The sequence below is a fragment of the Silene latifolia genome, chromosome Y, assembly GCF_048544455.1.
Source record: "Silene latifolia isolate original U9 population chromosome Y, ASM4854445v1, whole genome shotgun sequence".
Taxonomy (NCBI): domain Eukaryota; kingdom Viridiplantae; phylum Streptophyta; class Magnoliopsida; order Caryophyllales; family Caryophyllaceae; genus Silene; species Silene latifolia.
Window position 1 is genome coordinate 4,027,978 of NC_133538.1, and position 13,639 is coordinate 4,041,616.

The window sequence follows — 13,639 nt, forward strand, 5'->3', positions numbered from 1 at the left end:
TGGTTTGACCCCATGGCACGTAGGTCCGGGAGATGGAGCGGGAGTTGATGCAGGTATTGGGTCATCGGGAGCGGGGACTTCGGGAGGCGATGGTGGTGGTGATGAGGTGATGGAGGAGGAGCGAGCGAAGACAGCAGAGTGATACTCCTATTTCTTTATCCTAGTTATGATCGTGATGTTGGATGTTGGTAGTTTTCGGTTGTTAGAACTTTTATTTGCGGATTTGTATGCTTGGCCATAAGGCCGGATTTACTAGTATGGCCTTGTTACAGGATTTTGGGGGTCAGGAAGTCATCCTGACTCACTTTTATGCGACGATTATGTATATACATGGGTTTATGACAGGTTTTCCAAAGGCATTTGACATGTAGGTACTCGACAGAGTACCCCCATACTCGGTCGAGTAGCTACAGGTATGACCGAATTGATGCATTCTGATCTCGAGGCTACTCGATCGAGCAGCCTAGACACTCGATCGAGTAGCACTGTTACAGGAACTTTTGAAAAATTAAAATTGTTTAATTGTTATATAATTGCATATTTGATGTTTAACATGATTATTAGTGAGTAGTAACATGTTCGGACCGTTCAATTCATATGTTGGAAGTCGTGCCTAGTTTTAAAGGCGTATTTGCTTCGAATAGTGGAGTTGTAATTATTCTAATTGCATTCATTTTACATCCGTTTAGTCTGCAAGTTATATTTCACCGAATTCAATATATATATATATACAAATTCAAATGATATGCTTATACGTGCTTGACGGTTACTAGTTGTCCGAATAGGGTTGTATGTATCGTTGTGATTGACTAGTTGTACGAGTAATATGTGTAATGTCAACAATAAATACTATGGTTTTAATTTATGTCACGATACAAGTAATAGGTACTATGTGTGGTAATTTGGTGGTGAACTTCGGGGACGAAGTTCCTTTTTAGAGGGGAAGAGTAATGTCGCAAAATAAAAAGGCTGATTTTGAGACTATGTTGTTGTTCGTTTATAATGTCTTGTTGATTAGTTGCAAAGTTTTCTTTTACCTTGGCCACTTTGATTGTATGAAGTTGTAATTGGTTACTTTAGTTCGTCGAGTAATTCATACGTTGAAGTGAAAATTGATAGCATGTTTAAAAGATGGTCGTGAAGAGATAGTTGTGGTGCAATGTGTCGTAGTAGAATTGCGTTGTTGAGTAACATAGTGGTATAGTCGTGCGGCATGAAGTTGATATGAGATATGTTTCGTATTGATAGTTGTTACTAGTGAATAGAGTAATCCCGTAATATGACGGGCGATCGTTGTTGGTGTTGGTTTGCATTGCAAGGTCGGTGTTTTAGACGATAGTTTGTAAGAGCCGATATACATATACATATATTTGGAACGTTAGATAATGATGATGATGACATGGGGGATGGCGTTTCAGGGGAGTAGGTGATTTGTGTCGGAAGAATAGTGATGTCGTGTTTTCCCGTGTCTTGTGCGTTGAGTTAGGTGAGTTGAACTTCGGGGACGAAGTTCTTTTTAAGGGGGAAGACTGTAATACCCGTCCTTTTAGGGACCCTTTAACCAGCGTTGACTGACTTTGGGAGCGGGAATAGTTCTTAGAAGTGCGTGCCAAAGCTATCTTGGGTTACGAGTTATGAGTGGTACTCGATAGAGTAGAGGCTACTCGATCGAGTAGCGTGGTTACTCGATCGAGTAGGGGGTCACTCGATCGAGTATGTGAGGTACTCGATCGAGTATCGGGTTTTCAGCGAGGGTTTTTAATCGCGTTTTGTTAAATTCGCAAATTATTTCCGCCTCATTCCTTCTATCCTCTAGTCACCCCTTTCCCTTCCCTTCACCATAAAACCTCCATGGAAGCCTTTTGAAGGTCCTTGTGCCTTAAGAGAGCATAGCTTGAGTCGGGTAGCGGTCTTTTGCCGGGTTTCTCCTTGTAGGTATGTTGTCATCATCATCCGTATCCTTGTCTTTACAATTAGGGTTTGCTTGATAGTAATAGATGATTGTGTTGTGGTTATAGGCTTTGCTTGATTGCTGGATATGTCGTATGTTGGCGTGGATTGGTTGCAGTTGCGTAAAGGTAGGTTCCCCTACTCAAATTCTGTAGATAGTCTAGTGTGTCGATTGTTGTGTCGTTGTTGTTATATTGCGATTGTGTTATGTGGCAGCGTATATACGGTTGTGATTGTGATTGTTTGTCTCTGGTTCTCGAGATGCGTTCTCGGCTGAGTGGAGTCACTTGCGGGAGTGGCTTCACGCCCTAGTTTCGCCCTTCGTGGAACCCGCCACGGAAAGGGATGTGCACATTAATGGGACAGGGTTATCGCTCGGTATGATGAGCGGGGATTTAGTGGGTACGGCTGCGGTCCCCCACTGGCAGTCTTGGTCCAAAGGGACGATCGGTGACGGAGATTGATCGGTGTGGGCGTGCTTGTGTGTGACTGATTGTGTTGTATTGGATTCTTAGGTGTTGTTGGCATTGATGTATCTTATCTCAGTACTGACCTTGTGTGGTTGTCTTGTTGTTTTATGTGTCTGCCGTGATCCCTTATGGTGAGCAGTCTGTCTTAACAGGTGTTGATGTCGTTGGTAGCTGGAGTCCGGGCAGGGATGAGTCTTCACGAGATTTGATAGCATTAGTGGATAGTCATTGAGTTGTATCTTTTATATCGTCAGTTGGTTTAAATCACTTGTAATATAACATAATGGTTCTTTTATCGACATTTGATTATTACTGTCGGGTAACCGAGATGGTAATGCCCTTATATGCTAAGGAAGGCCTAATTAAGGCTCCTCTGGATATGGGGGTGTTACAGGGAGAACTCGGAGTTACTCCCCACTGACTGTGGCTTTCGTATTTGTATAAAATGCGATTGACAGGTAGGTGATGCATATATGGGGTACATGGACGAGCTAGCGAGCAAAGTAACCTTGGGACCTAGATTGGCTTTATTTTATTGTGACCCTTAAACACTTTTTATGTCATACTTTTTAGGGACATATGTCTCCCTTTTTCATATTTGGGTTGTATAACTTTGTTTCGCGACTTTAGCGATGTTTTATTTATGAGATTTATTTTAGACCTTGCATGTTTGACACCTTCCCATTTGGATATTTTTATAACAGGTTCAGGTTTCGTTTTCGATTTTAAAAATTACAGGTTTTTACCCAAATGGACCTATTACAAACATATCCATGCAATTTTTATCTAGAATTATGTGTTTATTTTTCCGCAATAAAGGAGGGTGTCACACTTATACCCTTGGTGGTGGGTGAATGGATTTGGGGTAAGGGACAATAAACCCATTCCGAATAATGGGTAAATAGAATCAGAAAAAATTGTAAACAAACAACAAGAAAGCCTGAAAGGGAATGAGTTAGTTTCATTCCCATTCCCTTTCCCTTTCCTAAAACCCCAAACCAAACGCCCCCTTAATGTATCTAATGATTTTGGAATAGGGCTGAGCAACTGTAGGTCCGGACCATAAAAATGGACAGGACCGGACCTCTTGGTCCGTACCGAAACCGGATCGACCGGTCCGGAGCGGTTATTTTGGGTTCGGATCGAAAAGACCGAGTTCGATGTTTTTTTAAGGTTAATCTTTATTATTTTTGAAATAGTTTACTAACTTACTTTCAAAAGACATTACAAACTCAATATTAACGATTATTTAAATCAAATGATAATTTGATTATTTATTATTTATTATGTTTGATTTGACGAAACCCAATTTAATTAGTGCATAATTATTAGTGACAAATCATGGTTTTCGGTCCAATTGCGCCTAAGACCGGACCGGACCGAATATTTCGGGTTTGGTCTGGTCCAAGACCGAATCTTTTAGGTCCAGTCTTTGATCTACAAAATTCATGATTTAGGTTTTTGGTCCGGTCCGATTTTCGACTAATGCTCACCCCTATTTTGGAATGGATAGAAGGAATAATTATTCGAAGACTTGGGAGAGCATTGGAGTAACGATTACTCAACTTAAATCGTGTTTTTTTTTATAAGGTAGGGAAACTAGGTTGATTATATGAATCAACCTATATCATCCTTGCGGATGAGAAAGGTAAACGAAATTCAAAGGAATTTCCATTTACCATGAAGAAACCACAAAATAAAAGGGTTCAAAGAAAGAGGCTCTCCTCGGAAAAGTATGACACTTTAAAAACCCCATAAAAGAAATACAAAAAATTCATTAAGATCATATCAAAGGAAAATGCAAAGAGACGGATCACAAGAAGAAGACACAACATAAAATCTGACCAAAACTAACTAATGAGAGCAACCTAAGGAGAACAAAGAGACTCCAAGAAATTTCAAAGCATTTATAAATCCAGAAGGATTAAAAATTTCAGTATACATTTATAATTATACATTGTTAATTTGAAAAAATCAACAATGATTTGGCTAATATATGAAGTTAATTCTAGAAATAATATTGCTATTAAATCCTTGATTTAAATCTTTTTTAACCAAGACAAGTGACTAAAAAATGCTCTCCTAGGCTAAAGTGGGGAGCAAATTAAAATCCGTCTTTAAGAAGAAGAAAATTAAGAAAAAAAACTGATTTATTTTTTCCCAATATGAGATTTGATAAGAGACTAAAGATCTACCTTAAATAAGGAAGAAGATGACTTTAAAGAGTGGTGATTAAAGAAACGGATAAAGAAGAGTTTGGGGAAGAAAACCTTCAACTCCATTTCTAAATTCTGTTTCTTTTTTTTTTTTTTTTTTGAGAGGATTTCATCTCTATAAATTTTTAGAGAGAGCTCATTAATTTCTCAGCCCATGCTTTCTTATTAATGTTGTTTTGTTCAAAGTCAACCTCTACTGGTCAACAATGAAAACATAGGGCCGATAGAGAATAGGTGATGACAAAAATACTAAAGACAATAGTACAATAGTACAATACTCACAATACAATATGTCTTGGCATAGATGGGTGGGGCGAACAGACGGGTAAAGACCTCTAATAAAATGGGTTGGGGGGACAAGGTGGGGCACCCCTCATGTGCTTCCCACTTTATGGCAAATGGGTATTTTGTGAGGGAAAATGGTATCTGTCTATACGTATAGACGGATAATGTCCGTTTATAATGAGAATTTGTGCTCACAATAACACATTAACACCTCAGAACATTGGACAGAAGCCTTACTTGAACACCTCAAGAAAACAGAAGTACCTTATTTCTTCTTAATCTCTTTGATTCATGATTCCCTTGATCAAAAACTAAGAAAAGTTGCCTCAAGAAAACAGAAGTACCTTATTTCTTCTTAATCTCTTTGATTCATGATTCCCTTGATCAAAAACTAAGAAAAGTTGCCACTTTCAGCTCCTAGTCTCACACCAAAAATGGCAACACTTATTCCATACAATCTACCCTCAAAACCCACTTTCTTCACTCTCTCCAAACCAACTACTAGAACCCCATTTTAAAGTTTTGTTCATAATCATAATAAGTTAAGACAATTACAAGTAAAACCCATGTCTTCTAAAATAGCTAAGGCAGTTGCAGAAAACAGCACAGGTCAGGAGGATGTGCTAGTAGACCCCACCAGGGTTGCTGAAGTCGTGGATTATGATTGGACAGAAGAATGGTACCCTCTTTACTTGGCTAAGAATGTTCCCGACGATGCGCCTCTCGGTCTTACAGTCTTTCATAAGCAGCTTGTTCTCTACCGTGATGCTGATGGTGAGTTCAGGTGCTATGAAGATCGTTGCCCTCATAGGTATCCTTCTCATCTGAAATTTATAACATTTTTTAGAACATTTAAACACCAGTTTTCATTGCTGCAGTTCCACGACCGATCATATTTGTCGGTCCCATTACATATTAGTACCGATAGTTCCATATAGCGAATCATTTTCGTTGTGTTGCGCCAATGGAAGCCTCTCTGAGGTCCGTTGCAATCTGGATGCCTGCATTATGTGGAGTTTTCTTTCTTTTACTGTAATTTTGGCTATACTTTTCTGACTTCTATCCCAAATAAATTACTTGTCGAAATAAATGGTACTGGTTGATAGGTTGATGTCATATGTAGGTTAGCTAAGCTTTCAGAGGGGCAATTGGTTGACGGAAGGCTTGAATGTTTATACCATGGTTGGCAGTTTGAAGGCGAGGGCAAGTGTGTGAAGATACCTCAGGTGCATCCCACCACATTTTCTTTAACTGCTTGTTTTCTGCAAATCTACGGTTATTTTTTTACTTGTGCAGGAGAAATAACAGTGAATTTTTGTGATAGCTTCCATCTGGAGCCAAAATACTGAAACAAGCTTGTTTGAAGACATATGAAGTGAGAGAATGCCAAGGAGTGGTGTGGGTTTGGATGTCTCTCACCACTCCACCAAATGCTAGGAAGATCCCTTGGTTTGAAAACTTTGCTAGGCTAGGATTCCAGGTGATGGGGCATATTCTGCACCCGCTGACCGAGTCAACATATTGAGCAAGGTCAAAGACATTCACAGCAAGTCAACGTATTAGACAGCCTAACCGACTCAGCTTGTCGGCCTGTCACTTGGGTCTCGGCTAAGCAACTAGCCAGCCGGGAGACATATCCGCGTACTCACATCCAAGTCCCCTCGGCATGGAGTCAACCAGGCCAGCCGGCCTGCCATGGGTCCCTCGGCCGAGGGTAGAACAGTCTTTCCACCTGCTACGCCACTTGGCCACTTGGTCACTACGTGACAAAAGGTGAAAGTCTATAAATACTCCTCAATCCTCTTTGAGAAAACGATCTAATAATCCACAATTCACCCTAATACTCACCATAAATCTGGTATGAACTCCCTTATCTCTCTACAATACACTTTGTCAAGTAACACACAACTTAATCTCTTTAAGTTTACTGACTTGAGCGTCGGAGTGAGTACGCTCAGTACCAAGCCGAGCCCTCAGTTTATTCATTGTTTCAGGAGAGGCCGAAAGGAAGAGTCGAGTAAAGACATCATTCACCAAGCTTACGTGGTAACAAATCCTGCTCCGGAATTACACCCGGAACAATTGGCGCCGAAAGGAAGAGTCAAATTCGCATACTCCTCCGTCTGCCACCCTCGGAGCAACGGGCAGGCGGAGGCAGCTAATAAAACAATATTGAACGGGTTGAAAAAGAAGGTTGAAGATCTAAAGGGAAAATGGGTTGATGAACTACCCGGCGTACTGTGGTCACTTCGAATCACCGAAAAAGAGGCAACGGGGTACAGTCCATTCCACCTAGTCTATGGGTCTGAGGCCGTCCTGCCAATTGAAGCAGCGGTGCCAACATTCAGAACGCAAACCTTTAACCCAGTCGAAAATGAGGAAGGCCTGAAAGCCTCCCTAGACTTGGTCGAATAAAGCCGAGACACGGCACGGCTTAACTTGGCAGTCTATCAAAACCAAATAAGAAGAGCATACAACCGTAGGGTCCACAAAAGAGACTTAAGAGTAGGACATCTAGTCCTAAAACAGTCAGCCGCAACCAACAAAGGAAACATCCATGATAAAATGACGGCCAACTGGGAAGGACCCTACAAAGTAGTTGAAGAAATGAGGCCGGGGACATACCGGCTGACAGACATGGAGGGAGTGCCTCTAATGAGCCACTGGAACACAGACAACCTAAGGAAATATTTCATATAGCGGCGGAGGTGTCCGAGACCGTTGTGGACACCCCAACGTGTGATTATACCTTATGAAAAGTGATCCAAGTTTTCCATCAAAATGCTTGTCCCCTCCGAAGTCACTACCAAAGTAGACGCCGCGGCCAAAGCCGGGCAGTCACTACCGAAGTATAAAAGCGTATAAGCACTGTTCAGACGCAAATCAGACGCAAATCTGACTGCCCCGGCCAATCCGGGAGTGGCAGAAGAAGCGATCAATATGTCTATAGATACGGAAAGCAGTCGAAACGTAAACTCGGTTGCCTCGGCCAAAGTCGGGAGTGACGAGGGAAACGCGATTTGCCAACAGCAGTTGATACTCGCGAAAGCGACCAACATGCTTAGGAACGTATAAGTACGGTTGAGAAACGCAAATCTGACGCCTCGGCCAGGGCCGAGAGTGAAAGAGGAAGCGATCAACATGTCTACGATACGAACGCATTTGTCGAGCCGTAACCTCGATTGCCTCGGCCAAAGCCAGGAGTGACGGGGACACAACGACCGATACGCTAACATGTTCACAACGGCGGTTGGGAAGCGCAAATCGACGCCTCGGCCGGGCCGAGAGTGAAGGAGGAAGCGACCGACATGCCAACATGTTTAAAAACGTTAAGTACGATTGAGATACGCATTCTAAACCGCTCGGCCAAGCCAAGGTAAAACGAAAAAAAAAAAAGCGCCCATTAATAACGAAAGAAGACAATCGAATGAAGGATTGTGATCAAAGCCCCGACCAAGCCGAGGGCAAATAAACAAACTTTATTAAACATGTTTACAGGTGATACAAAACGAAGTCGACGGCCGTCCCAATAAGGATAGCCTAAACTCAACCTACCAAGGTCTTACAAAAAAAAAAAAAAAAGAAGAAGGAACAACAAAAAGTATCACATTGAGACAATGAAGCGCCAAAAGGATGGCGGGAGAGAAGGCTCAAAAGTTGGCCCCCGAACACCGAAGCTATCCGAAGGGCCAGGTGAGTCCGGTGACGACCGCTCGTCTCCCTATGCTCATTCTTTGCTCGCCACCGGCAGCGAAATCATCTTTGGTGGCCGGTCCGAGAAGAAGGCTTGGCGGCTTCACGTGCCCTTGCCCTTTCACCTCCTCTCTCGGCCTCCTTCACCTTGGCATCCCGGCCGCCCTCTCCATCGCCTCCTCGGCCCTTTGCCGCCTCGCCTTCTCCGCGACCTTTGCCTCCGCAGCGGCCGCATTTTCATCAAGAAGCCTGGTCAAAATCCCGCCACGTGAATGGGTCTTTAGGAAAGAGCTCTTTGATTACTTCCCGGTGGCATCTTCGGCCGGGTCCCGTGATCGGGCACACATGTTAGGGATGATGACAGTTTGGAGCGTCTCAATGTCCTTCTCCCTCTGGGCAAGGATAGCCTTTGTGTTCTTGTGCTCCTTCGCCTCGGTAGAATGAAGAGTCTTCCACCTCTCCTTTTGCCCAACCACGGCGTTATAGTCGCCCTCCGCTTTGTCCCGCTCCTCCCGAGCTTAGCGGCATCGGCCAAGATCTGACCTCAACCTTGGCCCTCTCGGCTAGGACCGCCTTCTCGGCGTCCTCCTTGAACTTTCGCTCGGCGAGAAATCATTTTCGCGGCCCGGAAGTCCTTCTTCGCCTTCTCGGCCTCTTGCTTAGAGGCGAGCAAGCTCAAGCCTAAGCCGTTCAAGCACGGGGCGCTTCGGCCATGACCTTTTCTTGCTCCATAATGTGAACGTCGGCTAGTTCACCACTTCGCCAAATCTTGGACAACCTTATGCCTTCCGCCCTAATCCGGGCGGGAAGACTTCGTGGATGAGGAGTCGACGGTGACATTTTGATTGCCCGTCCGCACAGCCGCTTCTCCAATTGCCGTTCGGTGAGAGGGACAAATGGCGCGGTTGATCTACAAAAAATTCGGACAAAGCATCCATGTCAACATTCATTGACATGTCGAAAGCCCGTCATCGAATGCCTAATGAACCGGCTAAATCGAGCCATAGGTTAGATCCGTACCGCCTTGGCCTTCTTGGTTGGAGGACCCTTTTCTTTACTGCCTCGAATAACGGCGCAGCAAGACGCCGTCTCTTTTCTCTTATTTGAAAGAGGAGGACCCTCCGCAACGGTGACCTCCTCTTCAACATCGACGACCACCACCACCGCTCCTTTTGGACCACAGGGATCAAGATTGAGTGGGTTGACGCCATTGCCGCCGTAGACGTTGTCTTTGATCCCCGGCGCACGTTCACGGCAATCTGCGCTGAGCCGCCGTCACATCCAAAGTGCCTTCAACGTTGCTCCATAAGTTCGTGAGGAGCCGGTCGCGATCACGTGGCGGGGCCTTAGGATGCGGCTCAACAACTCTCCCGTTCTCGTCAAGTCCCAACCTCTCGAAGGACGGAGGCGGCGATTCCGGCCAAATCGGTCTGCGAAGAAACGAAGCAGGAGTTAAGTAAAAGAAATAAACCAAAGTTCAAAAAAAGAAACATAAAAAGCAAAGATGGGCCTCACACCGACCCCACTCACCCTGTTCGAGGGCCGGTATGAGGCCGACGTGGCAGAGCAGCTCATCCTAAAGAACGATCTGCGTCGGGGGCATCCATCCCTTCGGCGTGCCATCCTTCTCAGCCTCATTGCCCGCTTTTCGTCCTCATTAAGATAGACCTTCGAGGCGTCCATCTTAAGCTTATTCCGGGAGACGTATCTGCCATGCTCCCCTTGATTCTCGCACCGCAAATTGACGCGGCTCTGAAAGGACCGGGGCAGTGAGTAGTCCTCCGGAACCTCAACGTATACCCACCGCCCCTTCCAGTCCTTGCAAGAAGTAAGCTTAGAGACGGTGATATAACCCGGCTCAGTCTGTATACTGTACCAGCCCGGGCCGCCTAGAGTAGTCCCCCGAAGGTGGTGAAGCCGGCGAAAGAGGTTCACCGTTGGGGCCTCCCCTTTGAAAAGGCACAACCATACAAAACCAACAATCGTCCTGATGGCCAACGGATGCAGTTGGGCCACGGCGACATTCATGGCTTTAATAATGGCAGCAACGTATTCATTCAGAGGAAACTGGAGCCCATACTCCAGGTGTCTGATGTATACGCCGATACAACCCTCGGGAGGGCAACAGACGGCCTGACCCTCCTCAGGGATAACAATTCTATACCCCCTGCCGAAGGAGTAATGGTGTTCAAAAAGTTTAGAACCGGAGCAACTAGCGAACTTATTCGTCCAGGCACGATCAGGACTGATCGAGCAGGCATCACCGTGACCCGAAACAAGCGGCCTCTCTACGGCAGAAGGGGTCGCCTCATCATCATCATCAATACCCTCCAAATATCTCTCATCAATTTCAGGAGAAGGAGACCTGGGCCCCCCGAACCTTATCGGAGTGACGGCAAGTGGCTCCCCGCTCATCGATGATCGACAGTTCGCCCCGGCGCAAATCTGGGTCCAAAGATCGAGAAGACATGACAACAAATACTTAACAAATAAAAGTTGAAAAATTTGTTTGTTTACCTTGGAAAAGTGTTACGCCGAGTAACGCTTTGAAGACTAGAGAGAAGTTTCTTCGAAGAAAGCTAGAGAGAAGAAATTTTTTGAGAAAATGAATTTTTGGTGGCCAAAATTAGGGGCTAACTGCTCTATTTATAGAGCAAAGCCCATGAAACGGACCAATCAGGGCAAAGCCCATGAAGCGTCAACCAATCAACACCGAGCCACGTGTCAAGCATGCAGCCACAGAATGCCAATCGACGTATCTTCTTCAACACGCTCCTTGACAGAATGCCAATCGACGTATCTTCTTCAAAACGCTCCTTGACAGAATGTCAATCGACGTATCTTCTTCAACACGCTCCTTGTTATTACTTGCTAACGGCCAGCTAATCAACAAAGCAAAGACAGCACCGGTCGGGGGCAATCAAAAGAACAAACGGCACTCTCAACCTTGGTCTCGGCCAGCGCCACTTTCTTTTCCACATAGGATGTCCGTTACACCTCCATGTGGAGGGGGGATATGGTACGGCCTGAACAGAACCAAGCCGAGGAAGAAGAAGCCGGGGAAGAAATTCAACTTGCGCAGAATACGCTCAACACTCATCGAAGGTCCATACCACGGCATAGACTACGCTGGGGCAAATTGATGGGGCATATTCTGCACCCGCTGACCGAGTCAACATATTGAGCAAGGTCAAAGACATTCACAGCAAGTCAACGTATTAGACACCCTTAACCGACTCAAATTTTGTCGGCTGTCACTGGGTCTCGGCTAAGCAACTAGCCACCGGAGACATATCCGCGTACTCACATCCAAGTCCCCTCGGCATGGAGTCAACCAGGTCAGCCGGCCTGCCATGGGTTCCTCGGCCGAGGGTAGAACAGTCTTTCCACCTGCTACGCCACTTGGCCACTTGGCCACTACGTGACAAAAGGTGAAAGTCTATAAATACTCCTCAATCCTCATTGAGAAAACGATCCAATAATCCACAATTCACCCTAATACTCACCATAAATCTGGTATAAACTCCCTTATCTCTCTACAATACACTTCGCCAAGTAACACACAACTTAATCTCTTTAAGTTTACTGACTTGAGCGTCGGAGTGAGTACGCTCGGTACCAAGCCGAGCCCTCAGTTTGTTCATTGTTTCAGGAGAGGCCGAAAGGAAGAGTCAAGTAAAGACATCATTCACCAAGCTTACGTGGTAACAAATCCTGCTCCGGAATTACACCCGGAACACCATGATATCTCAACTACGCACGAGCTTCCATATGATCACTCCATCCTTCTAGAAAACCTCATGGATCCGGCCCATATACCTATTTCTCATGACCGTACTAACTGGACGGCAAAAAGAGAAGATGCTCAACCGTTGCTTTCCAAGGTCACAGAGAGGACGGCCCGTGGATTTGCTGGCTGGTGGGGAAAGGAAAGTGACAAATCCAGGCCTAACTTTCTGCGGTTTGAAGCGCCATGTAATCTCCAGAATAACCGAGAGATATTTGATGAGAACGGAGCTAAACAATACTTTAGTGGGCTCTTCCTTTGCAGGCCATCTGGCCAGGGGAAATCCATGCTCATTGTAAGATTTGGGACAACAAAGAGATCACCACTTGCGAAATTCTTTCCGACATGGTATTTCCACCAGAATGCTAGTAAAGTGTTTGAGCAAGACATGGGCTTTCTCTCGTCTCAAAACGAGACTCTGATGAAGGAAAATGTCCCAACCAAGGAGTTGTACCTTAATTTGAAGTCATCTGACACATGGGTTGCAGAATACAGGAAGTGGATGGACAAAGTTGGGCATGGGATGCCTTACCACTTTGGACACAAACGATCTCACTACCCGAGATACCGGCGGTTGTTGAGCATGCTCCAGCAGGCTTAGTTGCTTTGGGCCTTCGACTTCATCTCCGCAAAGGGTGGACTGGCATCAATGCATGCTCCAAACTGGGCCAACCGATACTACAGACATGTGATTCATTGCAAAGAATGCAGGGGAGTTGTTAAGGCTTTCCAGACATGGAAAAATGTCCTTTCTGTTGTGGCTCTTTTATCGACTGGATTTGCTATTCTTACGACAGGAAGGCAGTGGAAAACTCTGTTTTTGGTTACGACCGCTTTATGTCTGGCTGGTGTATATGCATGCTCTACCGCAATAATGTTGAATACAACAAATTTCATAAGGAATCATCGTCGAGTCTGAACTTTCACTTGTGCCTTGAGGATTTACAGTAGGAGGGAAGTAAAAAATGCTCGTATCTAAAAAAAGTCTGAATTTGTTGCTCATATTAGTTCCTGGTGAGTTCTAATATCATTACAGAATTCTGTATTGTCCACGCAGAAAAAATTGAGATAAGTTAGTCCGACTGTTGAAGTGTGAGACTTTTCTGGAGTGTTCTAGAAGGTTCCAGTATATTCTAGAATAATGTAGAAACATCTAGAATGTTCTAGAATACTCATGTACATACTAGAATAATCTAGAAGAGTCTAGAAGGGTCTAGAAGAGACATGAATGTTCTAGG

At 44.8% G+C, this 13,639-nt stretch overlaps 1 protein-coding gene across 1 annotated transcript; it reads left to right on the plus strand.

Annotated features, from left to right (window-relative positions):
• The first annotated feature begins 5,397 nt into the window (after positions 1–5,397).
• On the plus strand, positions 5,398–13,350 carry LOC141634290 (protein TIC 55, chloroplastic-like). The gene is given in 6 exon segments (XM_074446514.1): positions 5,398–5,732; positions 6,045–6,147; positions 6,246–6,397; positions 12,354–12,943; positions 12,946–13,025; positions 13,027–13,350. Coding segments are annotated over 6 exon segments (1,464 nt in total). The 5' UTR covers positions 5,398–5,487; the 3' UTR covers positions 13,321–13,350.
• Positions 13,351–13,639: the final 289 nt, after the last annotated feature.